This window comes from Peromyscus leucopus, chromosome 11 (assembly GCF_004664715.2).
Source record: "Peromyscus leucopus breed LL Stock chromosome 11, UCI_PerLeu_2.1, whole genome shotgun sequence".
In the NCBI taxonomy this organism is placed as follows: domain Eukaryota; kingdom Metazoa; phylum Chordata; class Mammalia; order Rodentia; family Cricetidae; genus Peromyscus; species Peromyscus leucopus.
The window spans coordinates 48,582,466-48,595,414 of NC_051072.1; the positions used below are offsets into that span (position 1 = coordinate 48,582,466).

The 12,949-nt window shown below is 46.6% G+C and overlaps 1 protein-coding gene across 2 annotated transcripts in view; it reads left to right on the forward strand.

Moving 5' to 3' along the window:
- Positions 1-12,949, forward strand: part of Mccc2 (methylcrotonoyl-CoA carboxylase 2) — a 70,062-nt gene that overhangs the window by 12,914 nt on the left and 44,199 nt on the right. For both annotated transcript variants that reach the window (XM_037209477.1, XM_028871717.2), the window contains exons 2-4: positions 2,038-2,104; positions 8,403-8,487; positions 10,665-10,766. In XM_037209477.1, coding sequence (XP_037065372.1) covers positions 2,038-2,104; positions 8,403-8,487; positions 10,665-10,766 — 254 coding nt within the window. The remainder of the gene's footprint in view (positions 1-2,037; positions 2,105-8,402; positions 8,488-10,664; positions 10,767-12,949) is intronic.

Sequence of the window (12,949 nt, forward strand, 5' to 3'; positions counted from 1 at the left end):
CGCTGAGTGAACAAAATTTGAAAATGCAGGAGGGTGAAAAGTGTCCCTATTGTGGAATATTATTTTAACTAGGCAAAGATGTGTTACATTTGTTTATGCTGCAGTTTAATTATGAAAAGATGTATTGCTGTTTCATCTTACCTGCCTAAGGCCCCTGATTGGGCTAATAAAAAGCTGACTGGCCAATAGCTAGGCAGGAGAGGGATAGGCGGGGCTGGTGGGCAGAGAGGATACATAGGAGGAGGAATCTAGGCTCGAGAGAAGAGGGGAAGGGAAGAATGAAGAGAATGAGAGAGATAGAGAAGGATGGGGACCGGAGTCAGGAGCCAGGCAGCTGCCAGGCGGACACAGAGGAATCAGGAAAGTAAGATATACAGAAGGAAAGAAAGGTAAACAGCCCCGAGGCAAAACATAGATAAAGAGAAACAGATTAAAACAAGAGGGAAGATAAGGCTGAGCATTCAAGTACTGTTTCCCTGTCATGATTTGGGAGCTGGTTGGTGGCCCCAAAGGAAGCTTGTTATATGTCTCCCTGATCTTTTTCTGCTTAAGATTAATATTTTCATCTGAGCCACTCAGAAGATAACCAAGCTTGTGCAGGCATATAGTTTCATTCTTATCGTTACCTTTCAATTTTTTTTTCAGTTTAATTTTTTATTGTTTTGAGACAGGATCTCATATAGCTCAGGCTGGCTTCAACCTGACTGTAGTTGAGTGTGACCTTAAACTCTGGATTCTCCTGCTTCTACCGCTCTGACTGTTTTTAAAATGTTAGACACGAGGCGTCCCTCCCCCATGCTTCATCTACCTCTTCCTGGTTTCTCCATCCTCCCGCCCCCACCCTCCTCCACCCCACCCCTGCCACTGAACCTTGTTTTTAAGTATATCCTTATCAACAATAGCAGGGGTTAAAATCTCAGGATAGTGACTGATGATGGTAGGGACGAGATAGGTGGTCAACAAAACAGATGGCTTCTGACCCTTACAAAGGATGCTATCAAAGCAGGACGTGGCGGTGCACACTGTAACGTTTGCACTTGGGTGGCAGAGGCTGGAAAGTCTGAATGAGGCTCAGTGTCATTCCCAGGCATGTGATGAGCTTAGGCCAGCCTGGGCTATGTGAGACCCTGTCCCAAACAACAGCAACAGCAACAAAAGCCGTTCCTGAAATGGGAAAACAGCCCCTCCCCAGAGGCAGGGGAACAGCTGGGCAGTGGTGGCCCATGCCTTTAATGTCTGCACTCTGGAGGCGGGAGCGGGTGGATCTCTGAGTTCCAGGCCAGCCAGGGCTACATAGAGAAACACTGTTTCAAAAAACCGGAGGGCGGGGGGGAGAGGGGAGGGAGAGGGGAGGGAGAGCAGCAAGTGAATACCAATTAAATTCAGTAGATGTTTAAAGAAGAAAGAGAGCAGGAGTGGCCAGAACAGCACTGCAATGAAGTAACCATGGTTAGGACTGAAAACCGGGCTGACTTGGAGAGGTGGGTCAGAGGGGCCAGGGATCTAAAACAGCTGTACAAGAGGGCAAAATTCGTCTTTCTACAGGATGGCCACGAAGGTGGGGTGGTGGGGAGGTCACACAAAGATGGCATAGGTTGGTACTTTTCTTTCCTTTTTTTGCAGTATGGGGTTGGACCCAGGGCTGCTTCACATGTCCTGGGCAAGTTCTCCACCTCTGGCCACACTCTCAGCCCTTGACTGTTTTTTAGTATTTATGTAGTGTGTGTGTGTGTGTGTGTGTGTGTGTGTGTGTGTCTGTCTGTCTGTCTGTCTGTCTGTGTGTGCGCACGCCTGGGTAAATTTATGTGCCCTGAGCTTGTAGGAGCCTGTTGAGGTCAGGGTGTCGGATCTCCTGGAGCTACAGGTGGCTTTGAGCTGCCCTGTGGGTGCTGGGAACCGAACCCGCGTCCTCTGCAAGAGCACAGGTGCTCTAAACAGCTGAGCCGCCTCTCCGGCTCCCGCGGTGTGTTTCTTGACGCCTGCTTTGGTGAAAGAGTCATGACTTCTGGTCTTCCTCCCTCTGTGCTTCTGTTCCAGGAGAACTATGAGCAGATGAAAGCTCTCGTGAGTCAACTTCATGAACGAGCCCAGTACGTAAGACTAGGTAAGCACCCTTGCTGTCATTCCCAACACGCTAGCTGCCTCCCGAGGCCCATGGCCGCGCATGCGCTGTCAGCATTCAGGCAAAATGCTTAGCATGCCTACATAAGCCCCTATGCGCATGCGCAAGGTGATCCTTAAAAGCCGACTCCACCCGTGCCCTCCCCGCTTCCGCACATTTCTCTCTGGCAGGCCTGCTGAACTTGCTCCATCTTTCCAATCCTCTTCCTCTAAGAGGAAGTTGTGTCTCGTGGTCCCTTTTTACGCCTGGTAAATAACAACCTTGTCTGTCTGTCTGTCTGCCTTACAGCCTGATGTGTACCCCAGGCTGATCTTGAACTCATGATTCTCTCGCCGCAGTCTCCCAAACACTAAGATTACAGTCGTGTGTTTCCATTCCCAGCTACAAAGTAGGATCCGTAGTCTGTTACTGGTAGTCACTGTAGAAGGAGCAACGTGGATTTTCTAGCCCTCGTTAAAAACTAATTCTCCCCAGTGTCCTCTCAGGTAGAGGCTGCGCTCTGAGAAGACTGTTGCATTCTTAGGTGTTACTATGTTTGGAAGACAGCTTTCATCTGCTGGAGGAATTAGAAAAGGGAAAATATAAAAAGTGTCCTATGTGTTTGTTTTCTTTAAGGAGTTTATTCAAGGTGACTAGTGGCAGGTGAACAGCGAGGAGGCCCCCTCAAGGTACTGCGGCGTTAGGGAAGAAAGAACCGCAGTGTTGGTCCCGGAGAAAGTTTCGAGAGATGTGCCAGATGTTAGTTTTGTTGCTGAGCACTTTGGTTAAATCGTTTATTTTTGAAACTAGACGTCTTGTAGACTGGACTTGGACGATGACCTTGAACTCCTGATCCTCCTACTTCCAAGTGCTGAGGTCACAGCGTGCACCATCATGCCCAGTTTGTGCGTGGCTGGGGATAGAACCAGCGCTCCACTAACTCTGCTACATCCTGCTCCCTTTAAATCCTTTAATTCTTCTAAAAAAAAAAAAAAAAAAAAAAAACCGGGTTGGGGATTAATTAGCTCAGTGGCAGAGCTCAAGGCCCTGGGTTCGGTCCTCAGCTCAGGGTGAAAAAAAAAAAAGAAAACCTTTCATTTTCTGGTTTGTACCTAAGTTTTATACTTAGGAGTGAGTCTGTGAATGATAAGTATGTTAAATACGTATTTCCATCTTTTTCAATGAATAGATTATCCAGAGTTAGCAAAAGGGAGCCGACAGTAGAAGCAGATGAAATAGAGGTGTTTGGAGTGCACTGGTCTCTGGCTTTTTACTATAGCCAAAGCGAGTGAAGTCCTTCCCATGAAGATGGCTGTGATTCACACTCTTGGAGCGCTATGGGAATGAGCAAACCGCAGCCCTCTGTGGCCGAGGACAGCCACAAGTGTGGCCCATCACAAAATCATAAACTTACTTAAAACCCGAGGGGGTTTTTGGTAACTCAGTTTATATATTCTCAAGGAACTTCGTAGATGATAGTGTCTTGTCCCAGTGCCAAAAGGCTGGACAGCACTTTACAAGGAATTGTCTCTAGAGAAGCTGGGTTTGTGGCTCAGTGATGGTGTGCATCCTTTAGCATAACGCTCAGAGTTCGATTCCCAGCCTATCCACATCTCTACCCTAAAAAAGAATAAACAAAGATGTAAATGAATAACCTGTCTCTAGAAAAAATACCCACATATTTGCCAAAGTAAAAACCTGTTCTGTTGAAAGAGGTAACTCCATGGTTACACCCATCATCGCTTGGGTTTGATCAGTTGAGGGTTTCCTGGGCCATTAGGACAGATGGCTTCCTATCAAGAGGGATCCAAAGTCTGGCAGTATGGACCTGCTGAGGGTGGGTGGTCTGCTCTGGTGAGCTGCAGGGAGAGGCTGTTCTCCAGCAGGAGAGGACTGAGCAGGCTGGCAGGGGAAGAGGGGGGGATGGGCTGGGAGAGAGGATGACTTCAGCCTTCCTGGTTTTGCCTGGAATTGTTCTGCCATGAGAATGATAAGTGGACATTATATCAGGATGTATGAATTTATGTTAAATTATTAAACCATATTAACACATACTTATAGAAAATTTGGAAAATGAAGTATCAAGGGAAAAAATCACCCATAAATAATCCCGCTCAGCATACATTTTTAGCACACCTTTGGATGACTCCAAATCACTTTAGTAGCACAATGCTTTTGTGCTGTGCGGGCGTTTTGTGCACGTTGGTCTGGACATTTCTCCGTAGTTTGGCTCTGAGCACTGTAGAGTGACTTGGCAGGTGACTGTTGATGGTTAGGGAATCCGACTTGTCCCCCACCTCTTTTCTTGTTTTTCATTTTTTGTTCCCATGGTAGAATTGAGACGTCTGACTTTTAAATTAATGCAGTTTCTATTGAGTTTTAAATGGAGCAGGGGCAGGTGTTTGGGGTTTTTCTTAGGTACCCCTTGAAGTTTTTCATTAGCAAGAAGGTGACACTTGCAAGACTGGGTATCGGGTGACTCTGGGGCTCTTTCTCATTTTCTCGCCTCTGTCCACATCCTGAAAGGTTTCTTCTCTGGCTTTACTGTCTTTGATCCCCCCCTCAGCCACCACACACACACACACACACACACACATACACACACACACACACACACACACACCCCAGCCCAGACGATTACAGTGACTTGGTCATTTCTGTAGGCAGAGAATGGATTACTCCCGTGGTGCTTTCATAATAGCCAGAACCAAGTATTTTCATGAACCCACACTCATCGAAGGGCTGCAAGTGTTTTGATAAATGTAGAAGTGCTTTGTTTTTATCCTGGGGGATATCTTTATGGAGGTAAGCATCTTCAGATGGCTTTGGTAGTTGAGGCAGGGGGCTTTTGTTTTTCGTTTTTTAAAGACATTTAAAAATGGAAGACAAACTCCACTCCTGGTGATCAGCAGCGAGTGTCCCGTGGTTGAAGTGACATCATCGGTGTACGCAGAGGCAGGCACCTGGCAGTCGGCCTTTGAAAGGTGCTGGAATCCTGCTGTGAAATGTTTCCACGTTTCAGCGATGCTAACGTGTGGACTTGCGTGAATCTTAGGATCCATGTGATTTAATGAATTGCACACGATGAGAGCTTAATAAGAACGGCCTTAAGGGAAATGTCAAGATTTTCCATCACAGAGTCCGTGGGAATGAAGTTTGTTCGTTAATTTATATTAAAATGAAATCTTACTCTATAGCCAGGGTAGTCTGGAACAATCCTTACTGGGACCACAGGTCTGAACTGACTTATCGAGCTAATATAAAATTTGAAGAACAATTTTTGGAAAACTAAGGTGCTCCATTGTGCTGTCATATGGTTTCAGTTTTCTACAGAGGAACCAGGCATGGGGGAATAGGTCTGTAATCCTGACACGGGAAGGAGAAGCAGGAAGAGGCAGAGCTCATGGGAAGCCATGGCTCTAGCAAATTGGAGGCCAGCCAAACCACATGAGACCCTGTCTTGAACACATGCACACTACCTGTGGCTCCTTCTGAAACCCGAATAGTACTAGCTGCCTAACAGACTGAGTCAAACTGCAGAGAGAACTGAGGAGGAGGGCTACTGTCTTAAGTATCCTCTCCCTCTCTCTGCTCTTTCTCACCCACCTCCCACCTTGGGCTCTTCAAGTGCTGGCCCGTTAATGATCACTGTGTCACCCACCCTCCAAAGGCCTTTGCTCAAGTCTGGCTTTCTTTATTTAAAAAATCACATGGACAGTCCTTATGTTTGTTTTTCAATATTGAAGTAAATTAGTGTGCGCAATACGCTGCATTAAAGTATGAGGTTGACCCACATACCAACACCCGAATCAAGGTCGCATCCCCTAGAACTTCTGTTCTTTGTAATGCCTTCATCCCTTTCCCCACCCCAAACACACCTCATTAGGGACTTGACCAGTAGTTGGGAAAAGAGAAAAGGCAATTTTAATCTTACTATCTAGCAACTAACTCATTTTGAAAAAAGAAATAATTTGTGATATAGTTTTCTTGGTAACCTAAAAGTAGATTTAAGAATTTTCTGTGAGCCGGGCGGTGGTGGCCCACGCCTTTAATTCCAGCACCTGGGAGGCAGAGGTGTAGCACAAATCTTAAAAGGTCTTGTTAATAAAAACAAACCCAGGGCCTGGTATTGGGGTGAATGCCAGAAGATCAGAGAAGCAGAACAAGCCACAGCTTTCTCACCTTGACAGTTCTTCAGCTGATCCTGTTTCCTCAGACTGGAAGCCTCTAAGTCCTCATTGAGAACGGATCTCAGCTGAACTGCTTCTCGAAAGCCTGAAAGCTTAACCAGCTCTAGTTCCTGGTTTTCACGCCTTATACCTTTCTGCTTTCTGCCATCACTTCCTGGGATTAAAGACTTACTTTCTGGGATTAAAGGTGTGAGTCACCATCCCTGGCTGTTTCCAGTGTGGCTTTGAACTCACAGAGATCCGGATGGATCTCTGCCTCCCAAGTGATAGGATTAAAGGCGTGTGTGCCACCATTTTCTGGCCTTTGTATCTAGTGGCTGATCTGTTCTCTGACCCCAGATAAGTTTATTAGGGTGCACAATATTTTGGGGAACATGATATCACCACACAGAGGCAGGTGGATCTCTGTGAATTCGAGGCTAGCCTAAAGTTCCAGGACTGCCAGGAATATTACTCAGAGAAACCTAGTCTCAAAAAGCCAAAAAAGAGAGAGAGAAAGAGAGAGAGAGAGAGAGAGAGAGAGAGAGAGAGAGAGAGAGAGAATGAATAAAGTATTCTTGCAGCCAAGCCAAGATCCCTGATTTGAAAAATAAGGGTTATTTAGAAGCTTGTTTGAAATGGGTATGAACATAATTTCTTATCTCAATCAACAAAGAGATGGTACTCTTAAAATTGTTGACTGTTTTATTAGGCAGAGGCTGTGTTAAGATACGTTTGTGGGCAACAGTAAAAAGCATTTTTCTGGCAGCTTGATGCGTCTCCCACTCCGTTCCTGTGGCTTGCTCAGAGCCAGCGGTAGACAGACACTCATCACAGATGTCTTGGCTTGCAGGCTGGGTGGTGAGCCTTGGGTGTTCCTTTGGCTTCAAGAAATCCGACTGGAGCAGCTGCCCTGCTCTTGGGTTAGTGTAATTTTGTCAAGATTTGGGCAGTGTTGGGAACCACAGAAGATCATCTCTGAGTCAAGATATTTCCAAGGGGACCTGGTAATCACTGTGGCGGGGTTTCACCTTTCTCGTGTGCAGACCTGATGGCACCTTTCCGCAAGTCTGCACATGCCAAGCATGGAGGGGATGTCCAAAAGGTCCAAAGGCAGAATAGGGATGTTCACACATACAGTGTGGTGCATGTACATGTTTAGTACATGTGGGGCAATGAGATGATATTGTAGTGTCAGAATTCTAAGGAAAATAGCATGCCACCCCTTTGGACAGTTACTAGTGAATTTAGAACATGTATGATATATCCTCGAGGATCAGGGATAGATTAGTGTGTGTGCGTATGCACATGTACATCTGGTGTATGTATGTGTGTATATGTGCGAGCGCTCACATACACATGCACACACACACATGAGGGGGAATGGTGCACATGCATATTTGTGTGTGGAGGCTAGAGGTTAACATCGTCTCTTTCTCTGTCACTGTCCACCTTAGTTTTTGAGACAGAGTCTTCCACTGAACCTAGAGTTCATCACTTCAGATAGGCTGCCTTGCCAGTGAGCTCCAGGATGTATCAGCCCATTGGTGTGGGGTTAGAGGTCATGCTACAGTGCCTGGCTTTACACAGATGCTGGAGACCCAAACTCAGGTCCTCATGCCTGCATGGCGGGAACTTATTGACTGAACCATCTCCCCAGATCCGTGTGTGTGCGTGCGTGCGTGCGTGTGTGTGTGTGTGTGTGTGTGTGTGTGTGTGTGTGTGTTTTATGCATATGCCACTTAAAAACTCAGTTTATTTACTGCATAAAACTGACATCTGGTATATTGAGTGATGTACAAAAAAGAATTAGCCCTTTTCTCACAGAACCTTTTGTATTTTTCCTTTTGTTATTTATTTATTTATTTGGTTTTTTTTCCAGACAGGGTTTCTCTGTGTACCCCTGGCTGTCCTGGAACTCTCTGTAGAGCAGGCTGGCCTTGAACTCACAGAGATCCATCTGCCTCTGCCTCCTGAGTACTGGGATTAAAGGAGTGCACCACCACCGGCCCACTGAACCTTTTTTAAAGCGCCATGTTTGGAGCGGAGCATTGTATGTGTTCCTAGCATGTGGTGAGATGGAGGCCTAGCTCATGTCTATCTGCTCTAATGTAATCATGATTTTATTGCAGGAGGCAGCGAGAAAGCCCGGGCCCGGCACACTTCCAGAGGAAAACTGCTACCCAGAGACAGAATCGACAATCTCATAGACCCAGGGTTGGTATTATCGCCTGCAACCTCAGCGTATCCTACTGGACAGTCCCATCAACAATTTTTTTTTTTTTAATTTTATACACATTGGTGTTTTGCTGCATGTATGTTTGGGTGAGAGTGTTGGGTCCCCTGGAAGTGGAGTTACAGATAACTGTAAGCCACCATTTGGGTGCTGGGAATCGAACCCAGGTCCTTTGGTAGAGCAGGCAGTGCTCTTAACCACTGAGCCATCTCTCCAGCCCCAACAGGTGGTTTTAAATTGGATTCTTATAGGATTCAGGGAGCACCCATCACACATTTATGGAGAGATTGGGGCAAATGAAACAGGGAATGATGTGGACAGACATCTCTGCCCTGCTGGAGTTCCTCTAAGGTCAGCGGGAGATAGGAAATAGCAGTCAGCATCTTGAATTGTATAGCATACTAGAATGGGACAAGTGTCGTGGGGAAAAGCAACACCGGTGCAGAAACCCTGGAGAGAGAGAGAGAGAGAGAGAGAGAGAGAGAGAGAGAGAGAGAGAGCGAGAGAGAGAGAGCTCGGTGTGTTTGAGCCGTGTCCAGGAAGCCCATGGAGCTGAAGCAAACGGTGTGGGGGGAGAAGGGTAGGGGGTGGGCTCTGGTTCCGGAGGACCTGGCGGCTATAGGTTCTGACTCTCAGCAAAGGGGAGCTACAGTAGGGATGAAACAGGATTTGCTGAGCTTCTAAGTCACGTGTTGGGTGATGACATTCCTGGTACTAGGTCCTTAAGGTTATATTACCTGGTGACATTGCACTTTCTTAGTTTGTATTAATATAGGCTTGTTTGTTTGTTTGTTTGTTTCTGTGAGAGACAGAGTCACCCCACAGCTTCTTCTGGATCCTATCATGACGTGTGACTGTTTTTAAAGATGCTGCTCTTCTGGCTGCTGTGCTGGGTGTGGATTGTGAGCGGCAGGCATGGGGGGTTCTGGGTGTATGACAGACAGTACAGAGTTGACTGGTAGATTTCCTGAAGGATGGGGTCATGAGGTACAAGGGACAAGTTGCTTGTGTGCATGAGATATTTTTTTCTTTTCTGTTTGGTTTTTGTATTTTCAGATAGGGTTTTCAAATGTAGCTGACTTCAAAATCACTGTATAGCTGAGGACCTTGAACTTGCCCCCCTCCCCTGGAAGTATTTCAGATTAAACCTAGGGCTTCACCCAAACTAAGCAGGAACGCTGTCACTGAGATACAGCCCCAGCCCAACCTTGAACTTCTGATCCTCCTCCTCTGTCTCCCTAGGGATGGGTTATGTACAGGTGTGCACCACCACATTCGGTTAGTGTGGTGCTGGGCATTGAACCCAGGGCTTTGTGCATGCAAGGTAAGAACTGTCCTGGCTGGGCTGTATCTCGAGGCCACTAGATTTTTTTCTTATGACATCGTATTTGTATGAGAGCATGCATGGGTGAGCCCAGGTGCCTGTGTGTCACGGCACATGTGTAGAAGTCAGAGGTCAGCTCTCAGGAGTCACTTTTCGGCTATCTGATATGATCCAGGGACCAAACTCAGGTTGTCAGGCCTCTATGTAAGTGCTTCTACTTGATGAACCTTCTTACAGCCCCTAGCATATATTCTTTTAGCTCCTTTTTATGCAGATATGTATCAGGCACCTGCGTTAGTAAAACAGAAAGCAATCTTACCAAATCTAGCATTCTAGGCCTCTTTCCCCCGGTTGTATCTGGAACACATGTGTAAGTGAAAGGTGGACAATTCAGTGTTGGATAAGAGCCTGGTTCCTGGGGACGGGCTGCTTATGGAAACCCCAGATCTGCCCTTTACAACTTGTGTGACCTTGGGCTAGCGACTGAGTTTTGGTTTCCTTGTTAGCAAATGAGTTAGTGTGTATGAAGCCCACAGAAGAGAGCCAGGCAGATGGCGGATGGTCCCTTTTGCTCCCTTTCTATGGTAATATACACATTTGCACAGCACTTTAACAGTAAGTGCCAGCATTTTACTGTAGCCTGTTACCTGGTTGTACCCCGTAAATTCCTATGGCATTCTTGTCAGGCCTTATTTTAGAAATCTTTTTGTAGGTTTTTATGTGTAACATGCATATTGGAAATGCTGCCCTGTTTTAAAACAAATCTTTCCATTCTTATGTGTAACTTTTTAAATACAGACATTTAATCTAGACAACATCCTTTCTTCCCTCTAGGTCTCCCTTTCTGGAATTCTCCCAGTTTGCAGGTTACCAGTTGTACGGCGACGAGGAAGTCCCTGCAGGTGGCATCATTACGGGCATTGGACGAGTGTCGGGGTGAGTATTCCACCTGTGCTCAATTGTGAGGGGCAGAAGAAGAGGTTGCTAGAATGCAGGCACCTGACACTTGTTAAGCCCCGGTCATGAGCTCCCCAGAGACCACCAGGAGCCCGAGTTTGTATGCAAAAACAAAGAGCCTTTATTGCAAGCTCGAGCTTGGGCTCTCTGTCACCGTGGTTAGATCAGAGAGAGCCCTGAGCTCAGTCGAGGCAGAGTTTTTAAGGAGTAAAGGATGTGGGGAGAGGGTAGGGGGATTCCGGATTCAGGTGGGGATTGAACTCCTGACTGGGCAGGAGGTGGGCAACAGAAGTCTTGTCAAACAGGGATTGTTACTGGTGTTGCTGCAAGGAAATTGGCAATTTATATACACGTGATGTAAGCTATCCTTTATGTTCTGGAGCATCTAGTACTTGTTTGTCTCAATTCTGATTGGCCCACCGCAGGGTGCAGTTTGTGGCTTTTCCTGGTTAAATGATGAGGCCTAGTCCCAGTATTGTTAGTCTGCAGCCTGTCATGGCTGCGCTGATGTTAACACTCATCCTGCATGTTGGCAGTAAGCTTTGTGTTCTTTAAGACTTGAGTGTCTCATATGTATTAGGTTCATCTGTGGAGCTGCAGAAACCACAAATTAAAGGGAGAAAAATCAAAATCAGCCAGAGTTTTTGTGTTCAATTTAGACTTCCCCATTTCCCCCAGGTGTGGACTTTTTAATTTTTTTTTCTATTAAAAAGTTGTTTTTTTTTTTCCACAATATATTTTGGGCATATTCTTTCCCCTCCACCAATCCCTCCCAGATCCTCCCCACTTCTCTACCCACACAACTTCATGTTTTTTTCTCTCTCTCAAAAAAAAAAAAAAAAAATAGAATGAAAGAAAAGAGCAGGAAAAAAAAACCCAGACAAACAAAAACAAACAGAAAAATTGTTAAAGCCAGGTGTGGTGGGGCATGCCTGTAATCCCAGCACTCAGGAGGCAGAGGCAGGCAGAGCTCTTGAGCTTGAGGCCAGCCTGGTCTACAGAGTGAGTTCCAGGACAAATAGAGAGAGAGAGAGAGAGAGAGAGAGAGAGAGAGAGAGAGAGAGAGAGAGAGAGAGAGAGAGAATATGAGCGAGACAAAAATCTATTTGGAGGAGGAGGAGGCGGTGGCCGAAAGGCTGTGTGAGCCAGAGGTGGCGGCTGACTCCGAGGAAACAGCATCTTCCAGACACAACAGAACTGTCACACATAGGAACTCACAGAGACTGTGACAGTGTGCTCAAGACCTGCACCGGCTTAAACCAAATCAAGTCCCAGCACTGAGAAAGGGAGCGAGCACAGAGTCCCAGCCCTAACCCAGAAACTATTTGCAATTGATAACCTGCCGAGAAAGGGAAGATCAATCTCTGTTGGCAAGCTGAGTTTTCAGAAGCTCTCCATCTCGTCTCTTGCCCAGCTGGGGAATGCAGCTGTTTGAGAGGAGCAAGCGTCCATTGTGTCCCAGGCAGCAGCGTCAGGACCTGGGACTGGTTAGAACAGCAGGCTCCTGGGCCTTCCCCAGAGGTGCTAACTCATCCCTGTGACCTGTGTTTTAACAAGCCCCGTAGGTTTTCCGATGCTGATGTTAGAACCAGGTAGAGGCTGGGAATCTAGTCTACGCCGTGTGAAACTTCTTCCCGTGCTTACGCGGGATGATGAATTTACCATGTCGGTTCCGCTCGGGGGACTGTGTGAGCGCCTCTTGATCCTCACTACAGCTGAGTGGGAGGGGCTGTCTTGTCATCACGCTGTGCAGAGAAAGACACAGGCTCAGAGAGGCCAGTACCATGCCCCACATCGAGGGACCTGGGAAGCCTGCCTTAGATCTTTCTGGCCTCTCATGGTGCAGTTGTCACTGGCTCAGAGGCTGGTTTATGGCACACGTTCCTCAACCCCCTGTCCCGTGACTTCAGGAGAGGTATAGAAAGAGCCGTGGTTCATAGTCCTTTGTGTTATACTATTTAAAATCTGTAGTTGTTGTGACTTCAAACAACACAGACTTATTTTAGAAAGATTGAGTGTGTGTGTGTGTGTGTGTGATTTCTTTGTTTCCTATGGTTGTAATAGTAATAAACATTGTTTTTCTTTTCTCTTGTGGTGCTGGAGTTTGAACTCTGTGCTGTGTACATTCAGGGTAAATGCCTACTGATCTAGATCCTTAGACC